General features: G+C 45.7%; 1 protein-coding gene across 1 annotated transcript in view; it reads left to right on the forward strand.

Moving 5' to 3' along the window:
• Positions 1 to 1,142: 1,142 nt before the first annotated feature.
• The window catches only part of LOC129387811 (arylsulfatase B-like), a 24,598-nt gene continuing 6,026 nt past the window's right edge, over positions 1,143 to 19,714 (forward strand). Inside the window, exons 1-4 of the mRNA XM_072286128.1 lie at positions 1,143 to 1,256; positions 4,327 to 4,486; positions 5,077 to 5,189; positions 17,090 to 17,200. Of these exons, the coding sequence (XP_072142229.1) occupies positions 1,143 to 1,256; positions 4,327 to 4,486; positions 5,077 to 5,189; positions 17,090 to 17,200 (498 nt within the window). The remainder of the gene's footprint in view (positions 1,257 to 4,326; positions 4,487 to 5,076; positions 5,190 to 17,089; positions 17,201 to 19,714) is intronic.

Raw genomic sequence — 19,714 nt, forward strand, 5'->3', positions numbered from 1 at the left:
ATAATGTGTTCACTTCATTGACGCTTGGTTGCGACTCTTATCCGAGTCTTGAGTGGTTATGATCGAACACGCGGACCAGGAAGACCTTAAATGACCCCTCGTTGGCTCCTTGAGGGAATCCACTGGCCAGTCACAAACGCCCAATCGTTCAACACCTCTGCCGCCCCTCACTGCTCTACAATGTGTGTTCTTGGTGCTGTCAGCGTGCTGCTCGTGGTGCTCATGTCTTCTATGCGCTGCTCATTGTGCTTGAACATGGCGCACCTGTCTCCGACGTGGCACAATTGGAGGCAACCACAAGTGGTCGGCACTTTCCCCCTATAGTTTTCGACGAGGGCCCTTTCACCGATGAGTGGCCACTTCGTGATGGTCAGAAGGACGACGTTCAACTCTTGAAGAGAAATGAATGATGAGGCGTTAACATCAACCGTGACAGCTGCGTGTTGCTGGTGGGGCATCCTTCCGTCAGCAGATGTGGTAGTCGATGGCTTCTTGGAAAACTTAGGTTGATCATAACAGTATCAGAACGGGTCCCAACCTATTGACGCATTTTCTGATTCGGCAAAATATTCGCTTTATACGAGAGAATTTCTAATCCAGAAAGTGCTTTCTCCAGCTTGCGCCGCAGAAACGCAAGCTTTTGTGAAGCCGATGCACAGACATTTGATATGTCTGTGGACATGAAACAGTGTTCGTGATGGTCCCTCTTATTTGTATTCGTTCAGTTCTGGAACTAGTTTTACGTTAAAGCAGTATGTTAATTTAGGGATTGTTATTTCTTTGGAACGCGCATAAGTATTGTTTTATCTCAGTTTAGTGACTTCGATGATCAGGTACACCCCTTGCTCATTCTGGTTAAAGCGGTCTGCTTTAATTTGCCGAAGGCCTGCCTCTCTTGACAGGTGTGCATACATTTAACCCAGCAGGAGCCGCCTTTAGGCTGAATATGCGGGCTGGCCTTGCCAATGTGGATCGCCTCGTTAGGACATGCGGATCTTATATCGGTCACTAATTCTCAGATCGCAAAAAATGAATGAGCGAAACAATTGTTTAAAATCGTTAAAGATCCTGCGCACAGATGTCCTTGTACTAACCTCTCCCTCCTTGCCCCCCCCCTCTTCTTTTTTCTTTGCAGTACCACAATGGCTGGCGTAGCATTGGCTGGAATGCTTTGCATTGTACTCTTGCTTTTGCTGCTGCCAGCGGGGCGTGTCAAACGGCAGCCTCACATTGTGTTCATTATGGCAGACGACTTGGTAAGTTAATTGTTGTAGATAATGGTGTGTGTTACTTGTGATTTGGGTAACTAGAGTCCAACATGTTAAGAAGTGGCACTCAGAGAATTGGTGACCTTTTTTTTACCTCTAAATCTACACAACAGATTCTGTGCGTGCACCTTTTAGGAACTAGCGGCAAGCCCACGCTAAATATCATTGCAGAGTTGAAATGCGCTTTTAAAATATTGTTTGTTATTTCCCGGAAAGGGACGTGGACATATGCAGCAAAAGCTTTTCGTTGGCGATCGAGGTGCTCTAAAGAAAAAAGAGATGTACCACCTGCAAAACCAAACAAAATACATTTGTGGGAAAGTGTAATTTAAAGCCACTTTTTGATAACTAGATAGTGAAAGACTATGCCCCAGATTAAGACACCCTGTTAGCATAGCCATAGGAGGAACACTTCCCGTCTTTGGGATGTGCTTCGCACGAATAAGTACCGCCGGCCGCTGCACGGCATCAGTAATACTTGCTGTGCTCCAGCACCACCCTCATCAAGTGATCCTCCGCATGGACATTCTACCTGCCCACTCCGCCATTATTGATTGTGGAACTTGCCGGCTTCACTTTGACCTACCACGCTACTATGACGCTCCAACCACACGTCGACTATGTTTGTGTTCCGTGTATTACATTCATCTAGCATGTGAACCCAACGTCTCTTCCTGCTATTCCCAATGGAGATTACCCCCGAACTGCGATTATTGACGTTACACTGGCCAGCAGTGTCACCGTTACCCATACAATTACTACTCGCGCCTGCCTTCGTATCTTGAACTTAAGCGGATGTGTGAAACTTATCCCAGACGGCATTACTCTGGCCATCATCTATTCTATCGATGAGCCTGCTGTTTCTGTATTAGCGGCCGGCGATGTGTCGTTCCCCGCTGCATTCCCGACTTCACGTAGTACAGCCGATCGAAACATTACGAAGATAATCGCGCTTGGCCTCCTTCCAGCACATGCGACCAATATTAGGCACATGTTCATGCCTTATCTCGACTTCTTTGACTTGGATACCGGATCCATACTGGAGACGCCAGCCTCATCAGACGACGTCCTTATCGCGTGTCCCATGGTGAACGGCAAGTGATGCAGCGTGAGGTCGAAAAAATGCCGATGAAAGGCATCAGTGAACCTTCCTGCAGTATCTGAGCGTCACAGGTCGTACTAGTAAAGAGGGAAGGCAGCTGGAGCTTCTGCGTAGACTCCCGTCACGCTAAAAAAATTATACGAAAGGACGTCTAACCTCTGACGCGAATTGACGGCGCCCTCGACTATCACCAAGGGTCTACCTATATCTCTTCCATTGACCTACGGTCAGGATACTGACAGATTTCTGTATATGACTTGGACCACAAAAAGAAAAAATTCGTTAAACCCGATGGACTTTTTTCAATTTAAAGTGATGCCCTTCGGCTTGTGTAGTGGCCCAGCAGCGTTTCAAAGAATGATGGGCTCTCTCGTGCGCGGCTACAAATCGTCGACATGTGTTTGTTAGCTAGATATGATGTCATTTCTTCAACGACATCTGAGAGCTACCTCACAGGCCTATCGGCAGTTATTGATGTTTACAGACGAGCTGCCCTTAAAGTGAACTCTTCAAATCACCGCGTATTTGCTGTCGTAAAATCACTGTTGAACGACATCTGAGAGCTACCTCAAAGGCCTATCGGCAGTTATTGATGTTTACAGACGAGCTGTCCTTAAAGTCAACTCTTCAAATCCCCGCGTATTTGCCGTCGTAAAATCACTGTTCTTGGCTATTTTGTCAGTTTTCACGGCGTACAGCCAGGACGCCGGAGACAGTATCGTCCTGGCTGTGACGACAATCAGGAGAAGGAGCCACAACTTCTCGCCGCCGATATCAATCAGCCTTATTATCTCTAACAGCATAGGCGTATTTCTCAGCGTTAGTCCGAATTGTCAATTCTACTGTCTTGGCGAAGTTCCTGTTTTTAGTTTGTTCAAACGGCCATTTCATCGGAAACTTGTTATATCGGGATAGCTAGTCATATTTAACCAATTAATGCTGTAATTATTGCCTGTTTTTAGAACTTTACAGAGATATATGCCCTGTAGATGCAAAATAACTTGCCTGCGGCGGCTAATGTTGGCCAGATATCGCGCAGGTTATATTGCTCACCTGCTTGAATAAATGTGCCTTACTATAGTTTAAAATGCTTCGAAATCACAGTACCCATAAAAAGGCAGCTAAATTGAGTGCTGCTTTCATAGCGACAGAGTTATAGGTACTTTCCATATAGGAGCATCATTCTTGCCATAGTGGCTTCCTGTTAACGATCACTATTATTTCGAAGTGGCACTGCTAAAATGAAACAGTTGACTTTGAACTTGGAATCTCCCCTTCGAAAACTGACGCTCCCCAACGAGATTGGTGCGGTGGGAGTACTAAAGGAGCAATCCACTGTGGGACTAAGAGGAATGCTAAGAGGAACACGGCTCTGCTGGGCAGTGGCGTAGCTAGGTCGTCTGGCACTCGGGGCCCATAGGTATTCTGTCAGACCCGCCCCCCCGGGTGTAGTCAAGGAAGGCAAGGATATAGACAATTTCCGGGTGTCTTCAGACGTATATGACACCCCCCGCCCCCCACTGGCCCCTTGCACCCGGGGCCCACGGCCCCCCCCCCCCCCCCCCCCTCCGTTGCTACGCCACTGCTGCTGTGATTGCTAAGAGGAACAAGCCCCTGACGAGCTCACAGCTATGGACGAAGCAGCCATAAGGCACAAACAAAGTGGCGTGAGCGAACGTACACTAACGGGGCTAGCTACTTGTGTTTCTATTAAGATCTCTTGCTGGATACAGAAAATCTTCATTTCAGCGTCTCTTTTTTTCTGAGCTGGAAATAATTGACTAAGAGGTCATTCCTGTAGATTTTTTCCCCATAGATTCATAAATTATGAGATATGCATAATCAAGGCTGCCGTATACATAGCCAGGAATACTTTGCTAATGCTTGTTTGGCGTGCATGTGGGTATGAGCAGCAGTCATGTTCTCACTCACCGTTAACGTTCGTGATGATCGCAGGGATGGGACGACGTCAGCTTTCACGGGTCCTCTCAGATTCCCACGCCAAACCTGGATGCCTTGGCTGCGGACGGCATCATACTCAACAGCTTCTACGCGCAGCCGTCCTGCACACCTTCGAGGTCGGCCCTCCTGACCGGACTGTATGCCATACGAACAGGTGAGATTTCTGTTAAAAAAAAACAAGAACAAGTAAGATGAATGGCATATGCATGCGCACGCGTCTGTGTTATGCATTAGCGCGTATGTATATATGCGCGAGAGATTGGAAAAAAGATGCAGTGATTTCACAAAACCATTATCCTGAAACAATTATTCGTGACACCGGGTTCTCGCCTCTCGGTATAGCGAAGGCGGAAGTACCGTTTTACGCGAGTAATGTTTCCCACGATGCGACGGCGTTGCCATCCCTTTACATGTGGAGAGCGCTAACATGATTTTGGGGTTACAAAACTCATGGACAATTAGTAAGAATGTTAAGCCACGTGGGACTTTAGGACTAACTGAAAGAAAGGAAAGCCTAATAATCCGTGATTACTGAACAGGGGACGTGAAAAACGTATATATTTCGAGTTTTCTGAACACGACAAGAATGTTACAGTTCTTTTTGTTGCTCTTTCTATTTCTCCCCCTGTGGTCTAGCTGACCAACTGGAATGAAAGAGTGCGAACTAGCGATCCGGTAAATGTATGAAAACCAGCATGTAAAATCTATTCACTTACACACTGGCCCCCTACCCGTGCCATGCAGGGTTGCAAGCGTTCACGTTGGACGTAGCCGACCCATGGGGCTTGCCTTTGAACGTGCGCCTTCTGCCCGAGTATCTCAGGGAGATCGGATACGAAACTCACCTCGTTGGAAAGGTAAGTTTTTTTCTTTCTAAATATAGCTCAGTGAATCTCTTCCTGACATTTCTGTTTTAATATTTTCTTTCTGCTCTCGTCGTTGCATGCGTACTTGACCATGGCTTATTGAGCACCCAAACTGGCTATGCCCTGCTAGCCAGGTGACCCCAGACAGAAACATTATTTGAAAATTTTGTGCCTGTGTGCCAGCCAAAAAAAGAAAAAAAACAAGAAAAAGCTCAATCTCGATTTGACTAAGTCACCTGGACGTAACTATAGTTGATAACGATGTAGAAATGATGGAGCCCGACTCGACCGTTTTTGCCAAAACTTGTCTCTAGCAAGCTAACGTGAAAGTCTAAGCTCCCGTCCCTTGGTCTCTTATTCGCGTTAAAGTCATTCATCTGATATTATTGAAGTGTAAAGCAGCACAGATTCACTATGCTCCCGCCATCCCTATTCAAAAGGTTTCCGATGAAATATTGTCCATCTTCTCAGCAGTGATCGATTAGTTGCGCAGCTGTAGTAGCCATTCTCATTGTCGTCGGTGTCAATTTCGCTGAACCTGGCACAGGGCAGTCAGCGTCGGTGCCAGATGCGAACGACGGCAACCGGCAAGACTTCCTTTCGCGATTGAACTGAGAGATACCACTGCTAAACGGTCCTGAAATGATTAGTTCTATATGTAAGTTTAAAAGGCGGATGAAGAATAACGAAAGGGAAAGTGGACATTTGCCGGAATATAGCCCGAAGCCACAAATGAAACCCCGTACGAATACGTGACGCAGAAAGGTTCAAGCTCAATAAAACTTCGCTGTGGTATGGTGTTTAAAACTGGAATTACTGCTATTCATAGTCATGCTCAAAGCATAATCAAAGTTTGTGATTTGTTGTTGCCCGATGATATGTTATGATAAATTCAAAATTTCAGAGGCCCTTAGAAGGCATCTTCTGCAACACATATGCCACCGTGTATGATGCAAGAAGATATCCACACATATCCGCGTGTACAGACGATTTGTGGCGACAAAATATCGTGTGAAATTGCCGTAATAGGTACCTGCATTAAAAATCCTTGGCAAAGCTGCTATGTTATGTTCATGGTGATGGGCTGAATATTGAATATTTACAATTGAATATTTACAATTATTATTAGGGTTATAATTATATTCGAGTGCTGATTGCTGTGCTATCGTTTGTTAACGAAGCTTTCCCTGAAGTCTAAATATTTTAAGGCAGTTTGTCGTGTGCATATCATAGCCACGCGCGCTTATATCGCCTTCCGTTTCTCTACCACGGGTGCGATTTAAAACCACGGCGCTGCAGTTTTGCTTTCCTTTCCTTCCTTCTTCTCCGCCCTTAAACTGGCTCTCTTAACTACTACACGCAGAGACAAAGCAACAGCGCTCGCATTAGATCCCATAGATGAGATGAATATTTACAATTATTATTAGGGTCGTAATTATATTCGAGTGCTGATTGCTGTGCTATCGTTTGTTAACGAAGCTTTCCCTCAAGTCTAAATGTTTTAAGGCAGTTTGTCGTGTGCGTATCATGGCCACGCACGCTTATATCGCCTTCCGTTTCTCTACCACGGGTGCGCTTTAAAACCACGGCGCTGCAGTTTTGCTTTCCTTTCCTGTCTTCTTCTCCGCCCTTAAACTGGCTCTCTTAACTACTACACGCAGAGACAAAGCAACAGCGCGCGCATGCAATCCCATAGATTAGATGAATATATATATATATATATATAGAAAATTATCAGTCATAGCTCTCGTACTATAGCCCTCTGGGCCGTTTCCTTTTTTTTTTCTTTCGAAAATAGTCCTATTAGGGTTATTATAATTACACGAAGGTATTTCGCCCTCGTCAGCAGCAGTCCTTGAGATAGTTATTCTGGCGGCTAGCTTCCCACGCTATGCGTGCCGCCATCGCACCTGTTAAGATGTTCCTAGACGCTAGAGTTATACTGTGTTCGCGCAACCTTGAGCGATTTTCCCCTCTGGTCAGCGGGGACGGGAGGCTTTGTTCCGGCCGCAGAGTCCTCCACGTCTGAGTAAGGTGCCTGGTGGTGGTCTCGTACGGACGATGCCCTCTCGGTGAGCGCATATTCCCCCTCATCTTTTAAGAGGTTCAATACTTACAAGCATTTGTCTCGCAAACCATATTTATTTCAAGGGAATATTCCACGTCTCAATAATTTCTCTCGTCGTATTCGAGTGCTGATTGCCGTGTTATAGTTTGTAAACGAAGCTTTCCCTCAAGTCCAAATATTTTAAGGCAGTTTTCCTAGTCTCTAAAGCCGCTCGAGTTCGCTCTTCTCCTCGGGTGGCCATTTTTCCAAGAAAGTATGCCTTCCAACCAGCAAAAACCGACTATCGCGGACAACATCAGTCCCTTTCCACGTAAGTGGGAGGCTCGGAGCAGGAGCTGTGGCGCTTGAAAGTAGCCTGGGGCCTGACGAACCAACCGACTGGGCTACCTTTCCGGGCAGCATCCAAGGGTCACGAGTTCAAATCACCTGTTATGTTCCTTTTTTTTCCCCCTTTTTCTGTCTTTTTTTTCTTTCTTTCGGGAACCCACATAAAATAAGAAAGAAGAAAGATATATATCTTCAATTATGTATGGCCACACATGTGCAGGTCATAAATACCAGGTTCTCTAGCCGAGTGTCATCCGTGCGGTATAACCGAGCTCAGATTAGACCACCTTGACTGATCAAATAGGGCACCACTGTAGGTTAAATGAGGCGTACAACTCCTGCGGGACCCGCCGTGGTTACTCAGTGGCTATGGTGTTAGACAGCTGAGCACGAGGTCGCGGGATCGGATCCCGGCCACGGCGGCCGCATTTCGATGAGGGCGAAATGCGAAAACACCCGTGTACTTAGATTTAGGTGCACGTTAAAGAACCCCAGGTGGTCGAAATTTCCGGAGTCCTCCACTACGGCGTGCCTCATAATCAGAAAGTGGTTTTGTCACGTAAAATCCCATAATTTAATTTCTAATTTAACTCCTGCGGGGACGGTAGAGTATCCGCCTCCCGTGCAAGAGGACCGTGATTCAAATCCCGGGCCGCACAATTCTCTACCGGAAAATACAAAAAAAAAAGAACCGTGTGCTGAGAAAATTGCACAAACAGGCCTGGAGTGCGGCCTGATCCCGGTGACCAAAACCGGTAACGCACTCTCACACCAGAGCAGGATTGGCCACCCTGGTGCAGTACTTGGCCACAACCTCCTATATGAACACAACAATCAAACCCCGGCCCTCAGTCCCCAGCAGCTGCGAAGCAACTGACCACGGCGGCGGTCAGACCTGCGACGCTGCAGAGGGTGCTAAGAATCCCTGGCTCCGGACAGGCCGCCATTGGAATATGAACCTGGCAACTTTTAACGCTAGAACGTTATCTAGTGAGGCGAGTCTAGCAGTGCTATTGGAGGAATTAGAGGGCAGTAAATGGGATATAATAGGGCACAGTGAAGTTAGGAGGCCAAAAGAAGCATATACAGTGCTAAAAAGCGGGCACGTCCTGGGCTACCGGGGCTTAGCGGAGAGACAAGAACTAGGAGTCGGATTCCTGATTAATAAGAACATAGCTGGTAACATACAGGAATTCTATAGCATTAACGAGAGGGTGGCAGGTCTTGTTGTGAAACTTAATAAGAGGTACAAAATGAAGGTTATACAGGTCTACGCCCCCTACATCCAGTCATGATGACCAGGAAGTCGAAAGCTTCTATGAAGACGTGGAATCGGCGATGAGTAAAGTCAAAACAAAATACAGTATACTGATGGGCGACTTCAATGCCAAGGTGGGCAAGAAGCAGGCTGGAGACAAGGAAGTGGGGGAATATGGCATAGGCACTAGGAATAGCAGGGGAGAGTTATTAGTAGAGTTTGCGGAACAGAATAATATGCGGATAATGAATACCTTCTTCCGCAAGCGAGATAGCCGAAAGTGGACGTGGAGGAGCCCGAACGGCGAGACTAGAAATGAAATAGACCTCATACTCTGCGCTAACCCTGGCATCATACAAGATGTGGACGTGCTCAGCAAGGTACGCTGCAGTGACCACAGGATGGTAAGAACTCGAATTAGCCTAGACTTGAGGAGGGAACGAAAGAAACTGGTACACAAGAAGCCAATCAATGAGTTAGCGGTAAGAGGGAAACTAGAGGAATTCCGGATCAAACTACAGAACAGATATTCGGCTTTAACTCAGGAAGAGGACCTTAGTGTTGAAGCAATGAACGACAATCTCATGGGCATCATTAAGGAGTGCGCAATAGAAGTCGGTGGTAACGCCGTTAGACAGGAAACCAGTAAGCTATCGCAGGAGACGAAAGATCTGATCAAGAAACGCCAATGTATGAAAGCCTCTAACCCTACAGCTAGAATAGAACTGGCAGAACTTTCGAAGTTAATCAACAAGCGTAAGACAGCTGACATAAGGAAGCATAATATGGATAGAATTGAACATGCTCTCAGGAACGGAGGAAGCCTAAAAGCAGTGAAGAAGAAACTAGGAATTGGCAAGAATCAGACGTATGCGTTAAGAGACAAAGCCGGCAATATCGTTACTAATATGGATGAGATAGTTCAAGTGGCTGAGGAGTTCTATAGAGATTTATACAGTACCAGTGGCACCCACGACGATAATGGAAGAGAGAATAGTCTAGAGGAATTCGAAATCCCACAGGTAGCACCGGAAGAAGTAAAGAAAGCCTTGGGAGCTATGCAAAGGGGGAAGGCAGCTGGGGAGGATCAGGTAACAGTAGATTTGTTGAAGGATGGTGGGCAGATTGTGCTAGAGAAACTGGCCACCCTGTATACGCAATGCCTCAGGACTTCGAGCGTGCCGGAATCTTGGAAAAACGCTAACATAATCCTAATCCATAAGAAAGGGGACGCCAAAGACTTGAAAAATTATAGACCGATCAGTTTACTGTTCGTTGCCTACAAAGTATTTACTAAGGTAATTGCAAATAGAATCAGGAACACCTTAGACTTCTGTCAACTAAAGGACCAGGCAGGATTACGTAAAGGCTACTCAACAATAGACCATATTCACACTATCAATCAGGTGATAGAAAAATGTGCGGAATATAACCAACCTTTATATATAGCTTTCATTGATTACGAGAAAGCGTTTGATTCAGTCGAAACCTCAGCAGTCATGGAGGCATTGCGGAATCAGGGTGTAGACGAGCCGTATGTAAAAATACTGAAAGATATCTATAGCGGCTCCACAGCCACCGTAGTCCTCCATAAAGAAAGCAACAAAATCCCAATAAAGAAAGGCGTCAGGCAGGGAGATACGATCTCTCCGATGCTATTCACAGCGTGTTTACAGGAGGTATTTAGAGACCTGGATTGGGAAGAATTGGGGATAAGAGTTAATGGAGAATACCTTAGTAACTTGCGATTTGCTGATGATATTGCCTTGCTTGGTAACTCAGGAGACCAATTGCAATGCATGCTCACTGACCTGGAGAGGCAAAGCAGCAGGGTGGGTCTGAAAATTAATCTACAGAAAACTAAAGTAATGTTTAACAGTCTTGGAAGAGAACAGCAGTTTACGATAGGTAGCGAGGCACTGGAAGTGGTAAGGGAATACATCTACTTAGGACAGGTAGTGACTGCTGATCCGGATCATGAGACTGAAATAACCAGAAGAATAAGAATGGGCTGGGGTGCGTTTGGCAGGCATTCTCAGATCATGAACAGCAGATTGCCATTATCCCTGAAGAGAAAAGCTTATAGCAGCTGTGTCTTACCAGTACTCACGTACGGGGCAGAAACCTGGAGGCTCACGAAAAGGGTTCTGCTGAAATTGAGGACGACGCAACGAGCTATGGAAAGAAGAATGATAGGTGTAACGTTAAGGGATAAGAAAAGAGCAGATTGGGTGAGGGAACAAAAGCGGGTAAATGACATCTTAGTTGAAATCAAGAAAAAGAAATGGGCATGGGCCGGACATGTAATGAGGAGGGAAGATAACCGATGGTCATTAAGGGTTACGGACTGGTTTCCAAGGGAAGAGAAGCGTAGTAGGGGGCGGCAGAAAGTTAGGTGGGCGGATGACATTAAGACGTTTGCAGGGACAACATGGCCACAATTAGTACATGACCGGGGTAGTTGAAGAAGTATGGGAGAGGCCTTTGCCCTGCAGGTGGCGTAACTAGGCTGATGATGATGATGATGATGATGATGATGATGATGGGCGAACAATATTTTCCGTCCAATTTCGAGTCTAGATCGCTCATTGTCAGGCCAATCCATTTTCGCGGCTCTATGTACTTGTACTGCCCTTATACATTATGTATATGGACGTGAGACTCTGGTGTTTTGCAAGACTCGTAGCGCCACCTGCCGGTCCAAAGAGGCAGTAATTGAGTAGTGCGAAGCCCGACTCCCTTGCTAAATTGCCTATGCAGCTAGCGACTGCGAAACAAGAATTTAACTAGATTTTGGTCCATATTGCGAGTGTTTTGCGCATTTAACACCCAGAGAGAGAGCTATGAATTTCTACGATAGTCGGACGCACCGCCGAACTGCCATAAAGCGCTTGCTGGCTCTCTCTTCAGACTGATGGCGGAAACGACAGCAACCGCGATAGCTCCGCACGCTACGAAGAAACGCCGCAATCGATGCTACTGTCGTGTTGTAAAATGCCATTAACGTGAAGGACGGAATCACAACGTTCAGTTTTACCGATTTCCATCGCGATCGTATGAAGGGGAAAGGCGAGAGCGCTGTATACGGGCCGTTCAACCTGTTGGGTAATCGAATTACCTGCATTCCCCACAACACAGCGGCTCGCATGAGAAAGTGCGACAATTTTGTTCTGTAATTGTGCTGCGTAGCCCTGACGGAGGACCGTGGTAACCAAGCGAAAACTCAAGAACCTGCTGCCGCCACTTTGTTGGTAACAGAAAAAACGACGTTGCGAACCATCCTGCTTATGTACCATCGATATCTGCACCTTTTAACAGACGTCCGCCTCCACTTGACTCAACAAGTGGAACGGAGAGATTTGGCAGGTCAGCTTAACCAAACATTTTGGCTCGTTTATGAATTCAAAATCCGGTTCTAGAGCATCGTTGTATCGCGAGCTCATTTCTACTATCGGTATTTTGTATGTCCTGCGCCGATACAACAAGCACGCTTCGCAATGTGCTGAGCCTGCTCGACTGCGTTTTTCAAATGTGAGCAATAAAGTTGCTGTAGGAGCACTGGATGAGTAATTGCGATGTAACGCACGTGTGTAAAGAAAAAATGTCACGTTTATTTACATTTATTTGGGCGCGCTTGTTGCTCGAAGCTTCTGCGAAAAGTTCAAATTAAGGTACTGAGCGATGCTGTCGCTCCTGCGAGAAAGAAAGATGCAGCGCGTAGGCACTGTAGGAAGCTTACTTTCGTTGTGATCGCACGCTGTTTGCTGCCTTGGAAAGCGTTTTCTGTTTGCTGCCCTGGAAAAGGCTATGAAAGGATTTACTCTCTCTAAATAATTGCGAGACAAAACATTACGATAAAATACATAAAAATATAGGAGATACTTAAGTCTTGTGTTCAGGACATTCAATATGAACCAATTTGGAATGCTTAGATTTTTATGCTGATATGCCGATAGACAAACCTGATGATCTCTGTACTTGCGAGTTGCAGCGCGCCGAAATAACACCTGAGACTTTATTTTATATTGTACACATACTTCGCCCTGCTGAGCTTCTTTACCGAAAGCGTGGACGGACGGAAGAAGCTTTCCAGGTCCTTGATTTTTAGGAATCCGTGCCTCAACACAAACGAAAGAGAAGGGTCCATTGTGGCCTATGCACCTTCGCTTGCGGACAGCTCTCCTTGCACTACTCAGTTCGCGCCAGGGGGCCGATGGGGGCGCTGGTGACGGGTTTTTCCGCAGCGCCGCCTGGGCAGAGTCTGAGGTCTATTGCGTTCTTGTGGCGTTCAGACCTGCAGAATTATCATATTTTGTAAATAAATGGCTCTTTGGCTCTCTTGAAATATAGCGCAGGAGCAATACGTAATTAGAAATTTGGCATAGCCTACATATTTTGCTATGGCATCTGTTTCAGGCTGAAAAGAAGCTCCATTATGCCCACACCGAATGTGGTTCAGTGATCGCGCCTTGAGCTACATGTTTTGCGCCATGGACCAGTGCCGTGTGCGCGTCCCGTGCTACGAAAGCACTTTTAACTTTTCCGCTAGACACTGGTCTCAACGACACTGTTTGTTTCCGTAGGTTATGTGTTGAACGTTGTGTGTGTTCTATCAATGGGCCGTATGTGCTGTGCCCATGATTTCATGTTACTTAACGAGTAAGAAGTGCAGACACGGACACAAAAATTCAGCAGAGACACTTAAGACTGCTTACCTGTGCGAATGCGGAAGCGTTGTAGCAGTTTTAGTGAAATGCCCTTTTGTGCGCTTGCCTTGTCCACGGAGCCTGTCGCATGCATGACTCTTAACTGCGACTCGGCAAGGCCAAATAAACAAGCCGCAAGCGTCTTAACGCACTCGCATGCCGGTGGGGCGTTCATAGCTATAGAAGCACCGCTCAGCGGCATACTATCGGACAGTAATGCTTTTTATTTTATATACTATTTTATACACTCATGACGTGGCACCCCTTCCCACCCACCGGCTGCGCCGTCACGTCCCCAACGACGCACGCAATAGGCCACGCGTTTGGACAGCCAAATGGCTGCGATGTGACGCGCACAATGACGCACGATCTAGGCACACATTTTGTCGAGCAGACCCGTGGAGCCGCCGCGGCCACGGGGAAGCGTACGCGCTCGTCTCACACCCCGGATGGCCGCGTTCGATTTCCACCCAGACCGAAATTTACCGAATATTCTCTTCAAAGGCATTAATTTACTTTGTTTCAGGAACCTCCTTGAGAATTTTACGCCACTTCGAGTATGTATTGATGTGGCTTTACTCTTTAGCATCGGCCATTTTTGGTACCATCATTCCTACCCGCAGCTGACTTCAATGCCAGATTTTCGCGTAATGGGACATATAATGCTTTCGCATTAATAATGAGAAAAAGGACAACATGTGAAGCTAAGAGAGGCATTCGCCAGCACCGCATATATGCCGAATGGGGCAGGACAACCTATCAACACGCGGAATATTTATGGAGGTTGAGGCTGTGAGAGCTCTGACCGAATAAGATGAAAAGTTTTATTCAACTTCGTCACCGTCAAGTAATGTACTGGTCCTCGGAGACGCCGTGATAGATGACAAACCTAGCAGTAGTTCATCTCTAGGCCCGAAGTACTGCGTTACATCTCACATGAAACCCATAGATGTGTTAAACTAACGGCGCCGCATAACTAGGTTTCTTTCTGAAAAAGAACCATCATCCCTCATCACACCTTTATGCCCCTGTTACCTTTCCCTCTATGTAGAGTAGCAGGCTAGAGCGCGTTAGTTCAGGCCGACCTCTCTGCCTTCATTCAAATAAATTATCTCTATCTATCTATGAAAAAGAACGCCTCCGTTGTATTTCGCACTGTATCGCCAGCATCAAGGCTACCGGTACTCAAGTGAGTGGGTCAAATCGTATCTTACAACTGGTGACTTATCTAATAGCAAAGAAGCTTAGACTTGTATTATCCGATAAAGAAGGTTGTTTTGTCATTATGAATGAAGGCATGTTTTCAGACAAAGCTTCGTCGCTAATTCACAATAACTTTATGACTGTGACAACTAAGCCGTCTGTAGTTAAGGAATGCGCTGTCGATCTCCTAATTAGACAGAAGATAGAGAAGATTGTTTCCAACGACGAAAATACTGAATTGTTAACCTTTAGAACTGTTCTTTTTTGGGCTAAAAGTCATAAATAGGGGACCCTGTTCCTAGTGATTGTTTCGCAGAAAGTGACTCGGTAGTTCGGTATTGTTAGTTACCTACAGAACTGCTTAGCTTCACAAAGTTTTTCAGAAGCGTTCGGTGTACTTTACTCCCAGGCAGTCGTTCTCTTTCTAAAAAAATATCATCAAGTCCCTGCCGCGGCGGCTGCATTTTGACTGGCGCGAAATGCGAAGACACCCGTGTCTAGTGCATTCGGGGCATGTTACAGATCCCCTCGAGGTCAAAATTAATCCAGAGTACCCCGCTACGGCATGCGTCACGATACAATCGTGGGTTTGGCACGTAAACCCTCAGAATCGACATATCACTACTAACCGAAGTGCATGCAATAGCCAGGATTTGATTACCTTACATAAAGATGAAATATCATGCCTCAAGATTTATGTTTCGCGTTGGCCAAGCGTGCCTCACATTGACGGTTAGTGCTGCCTCTGCTGAGCTTGCACAGATAAGATTGACGGGTGGCGATGCCCCTTCCTGAGCATGTGCAGATACGGTCTGTGTTTACCTTCTTTTTCCGCCACACTGCAACCCCTTCAATTGTTATTCGGCATTGTGTTGTCTGTTTCCCCCTTCTTGTGTCCGTATATGCACGCCTAACATTTTCCTGCGAAAGCTCTATATGACCAACCTCCCGTAGATTTTTGGGCGTCCGGCAACAGAAACGGACTTAGCGATTTCTAACAAACCCATATGGGCGCAGTCTGGTGGCGTAGATGTCAAAATGCGGCACAAATTAGCACGCTCACCGTGAAAAATAGCGTGACGTCAAGGTTATCGCAGCATATAAGCAGGAGAGGTATCGGTGCTAAAAACAGCTGCGTTGTCGATGGGGTGGACACATATAGTTCGTACACCGGAAGAACAACATGCGTACGAGGAGCGCTGGAGGGAACAGGAAGCAGAATGTAAACGGCGCCGGCGCGAAACGACCACCGACGAAGAACGTTCGTACGATGCTGAACGAAAACAGCAATCGCGAGCCCGGGCACCTTCGAACGAACAATGACGCCAGACTCGCAACGCAAAAAAAAAAAAAATGACAACCATTCCACTTTGTGAAGATGTAATGGTGATTTTTTGCACCGAAACTGTTTATGCGGACCCTGTGCCGTCGTTGTCGGACTTCGCTAAAAAGGGGCCACGTGACCTAGCGGGGGAGGAAAACCTAGCACCTCAACAGGGCGAAAGTGATTTGGAATCTGAGAACGCAATATTACACGCGAATCTGATATGGTTGTCAAACGGTACATTTTCGGCGATCGAGTCAGATGGGCATCGAATTTATCGACGATTGATTCCACCTTGCCGCGAAAGAAACATACGTTATGCTGGCGGTTTGCGGCCAACGAACGGTGACCAGCCATCGAAACGTGGTACTAGGAGCGCGTGGCTGCCGCACTTCATGCGCCAGTAAGAAGTACTGGCAGCCACTTCAGTCATCCCAATCCAACCAATCGTCAAAACCATTGCAGCGCCCGCATATACAGTGGCGGGCCTAGCGCCCAATATACGGAGCTTTGGATTAGTGCTTCCGCAAATTCCATCCTAGCTATAACTATGGGAAGAGCACGAGTAGTGCGTACTCCTGAGGAGGAAGCTGCCTACTTTGAGCGTTAGCGAGAGTTGGCTCGTGAAAGGGGTCGTAGTCGTAGCGCGACCGCGAGCTGCGCGCCAGAGATGCCGAGTTTAAACGGCAGCGCTCGCAAAGCATGTTTACCACGCGAAGCACGCAAAAGCAAAAATGAGGTGAAACAATGGTGAAACAAAAAACTTACAGTATAGACTGCTTGCGAAGTTTGCCTTGCATGATGTTACACTCGGCGTAACTAACACAGCTTCGCTGTTCGACCATCTTCGCGGACTGGAGGGGGCGGTGATTTTTTTCTAACAGCAATACCTATAGCAACTAGCTGAACTTAATGTCTTCCTGTGTATCACTTCATTTATCATCGCATTCTGCTAGAGTAGCACGCTAGACGTGTCCCCCTCTCTCCCTCACATTCTCAATGCAGTGGGGAATCGGCTACTACAAGACAAGCCTCACTCCGACATGTCGGGGCTTCGACAGTTTCTACGGCTACCACAGCAGCGAAGAGGACTACTACACGCACAGCGTAACCTACGTACGTGGACTTGTGCAAGTGGCGCGTGTTCCATGACAGGGCACTTTCACTTCTATTTAAAGTAATACGAACACGTTATTTGACGTAGCAGATGCACTGATAGGCATTCTAGTAATTTCAAACTGTAAAGAAAAGGAATTCGCATCAAACGATACTGACAGCCCGTTCGAAAACGTTACACAGAATGCTGCGGACTATTTGCTCGAAAATTTTATCCTGGCGTAAAATATATCAATTAGGAAAAAAAAAAGAAACTGTGCACTAGGACAAGGGCTGAAGAAATAAGTGCAAGACACGAGCTTTCGCCTATCATGCGCCTTCAGCTGATGCTCGCAAGCTATACTGCAGGCGTGCGCAGGGATAAAGCCAAACCACGAAACTTCGCTTTGTGGCCTGAATTGAGCAGCTGTTCAAGAGACTATGAATGAACGACTTACGAAACATTTCCTATCCAACTGTGAAATATTTTTTTGTTTTATTTTAGTTATTTAATCATACTGTAGACCATGTTTGGCTTAAGGAGGAGTGAAATACAATTTTCACAAACAGCCAACGATTCTATAACCAGTGAAATATGAACTCCGTAAAAAGCAGTGAAACTGAATGCAAAATAAAGGTTTGTTATTTGCTTAAATTTGCTTACCTGAGACACATAACAAAATAACAAAGAACATATATTTTATAAGATACAGCAGACAGCACCCTGCAAAATTGAAGAAGATGATTCTTAATTACTTAAAAAGTAAGCAGGAGAGGGAAGTGCACGTCATCTTTATTGAATATGTAATGGGGCGTTGAGTTTCACTGGCATATTACTTGTGGGAAGGAGTGCCTAAAGGAATCAGCATGTGCAAATATGGCAGTTATGCTGTAAGGATGATAGTGTTTTTTAGGTCTCGTTGACAATACTGCAAGTAAGATTTAGAATAATATTGGAAATTACCGTTCCGCAAGTTATATATAATTTTTATTCTGCAAGGTTCCTGCGAGATTCTAAAGACAGTACGTTATTTGATTTCATCAGAGGACTTGGATAATCATAAGGCCATAGCAGTTACTGCAAGTCTATAAATATTTTCGAGTTTTTAGGTATCGGTTTTAACAACATGGTCCCACACAACACAAGCTTATCCTAGCCGAGGCCCTATGATTATTCTATATGCAAGCAGTTTGACAGAACAAAGACAATTTTTCAACTTGTGGTGAATTAATACTATATTGGGAGGTGCCCAAGCAGATATGCGATTACTATGAGATGAACAACTTAGACAGCTTGTGAAAGTAACACCTAGGTACATAGGATTTTCGCTGCGGATGAGGCAAATACTGTTAATTCAATGGACATGCTCAAGGGGCTGTTTTTTGTTAGTAATCCGTATGAAGACAATTTTTGTCTGATTTAGCTTCATTTTCGAGAAAGTGAACCACTTCGACACGCCGTTAACATTTTCATTTAAAGAATTTTGATCATTTCTACAGCTGACCGGTTTGCACAGTAGAAATTAATTTGCAAACACGCGAATACTGGCGCTCTCAAGCACACATTTAGTCGAATCATCAATATAAATTAAAAATAACAGTGGTTGAATCAGACTTCCTTGCGGGATACCACTATTCATAGGTACGTGATAGGAGTATTGGCCCTGAGCATCAACAAGCGGGGTCAGTCAGATAGCAGCAGATCCATTTGACTGAAGTGCCTAGCAGTCCAATACTATCGAACTTAATAATTAGACAACAACGTCAAAAATTTTTTGAATCAAGAAAAATAATGCAAACTCGACCACCTTTGTTGATGATGCACGCGACGTAATGAACAGCACAAAAAATTGGAGTTTGCCTAAACTTCACCTTCAAGAGTGGAACGTGATAGCACTCAAAGATCCCCGACTGTTTCTCACGCATCCCGGCAACTGCAGCTTGTGTAACCGTAATACTTACCGGGAAACGCTGGTGGCGAACGCTATGCACAAAGGCGAGTTTTCTGGTAGAAATGCGGCCTCTTGCGGGGGCCGTGGTAAAAAAAAAAATTTTTTAGGTTTCTGTTATTGTTTAGCCCTTTTAATACTTAAGTTTGAGAGGGCTAAACATAAAAGGCATACGATGTCGGTATTTTGTTTCGTGACATTTGTTTCTGGTTCTCATCCTCAAAATTCCGCGGAATAACGTTGCCAAGAATCTGAGACATGGTATGAGCATCTTTAGGGATAGAATGGCGTGGAAAAATAACCAGCAAATACCGCATGTCATATAGCAAGGAGTGGCATATACATATGCCTAAATATATAGGGAAATTTTCCTGCATGGACAACTCCGACAACGGCGACACCGACATCGGGTTTTCTGCGACATGGGGCCATTAACACTATCTCGTTAGTAAAATGAGTGGTTGAAATGGGATTTCCGAAAGCCAGGTTGAAATGCTGCACTCCAGAAGGTACTCTTGGATTCAATTTGAAATTAAATGTTCTAAAGGTTTCCATGACGTGCAGGTGAGGGAAATTAGTCTTTGTT

This window comes from Dermacentor andersoni, chromosome 2, assembly GCF_023375885.2.
Source record: "Dermacentor andersoni chromosome 2, qqDerAnde1_hic_scaffold, whole genome shotgun sequence".
In the NCBI taxonomy this organism is placed as follows: Eukaryota; Metazoa; Arthropoda; class Arachnida; order Ixodida; family Ixodidae; genus Dermacentor; species Dermacentor andersoni.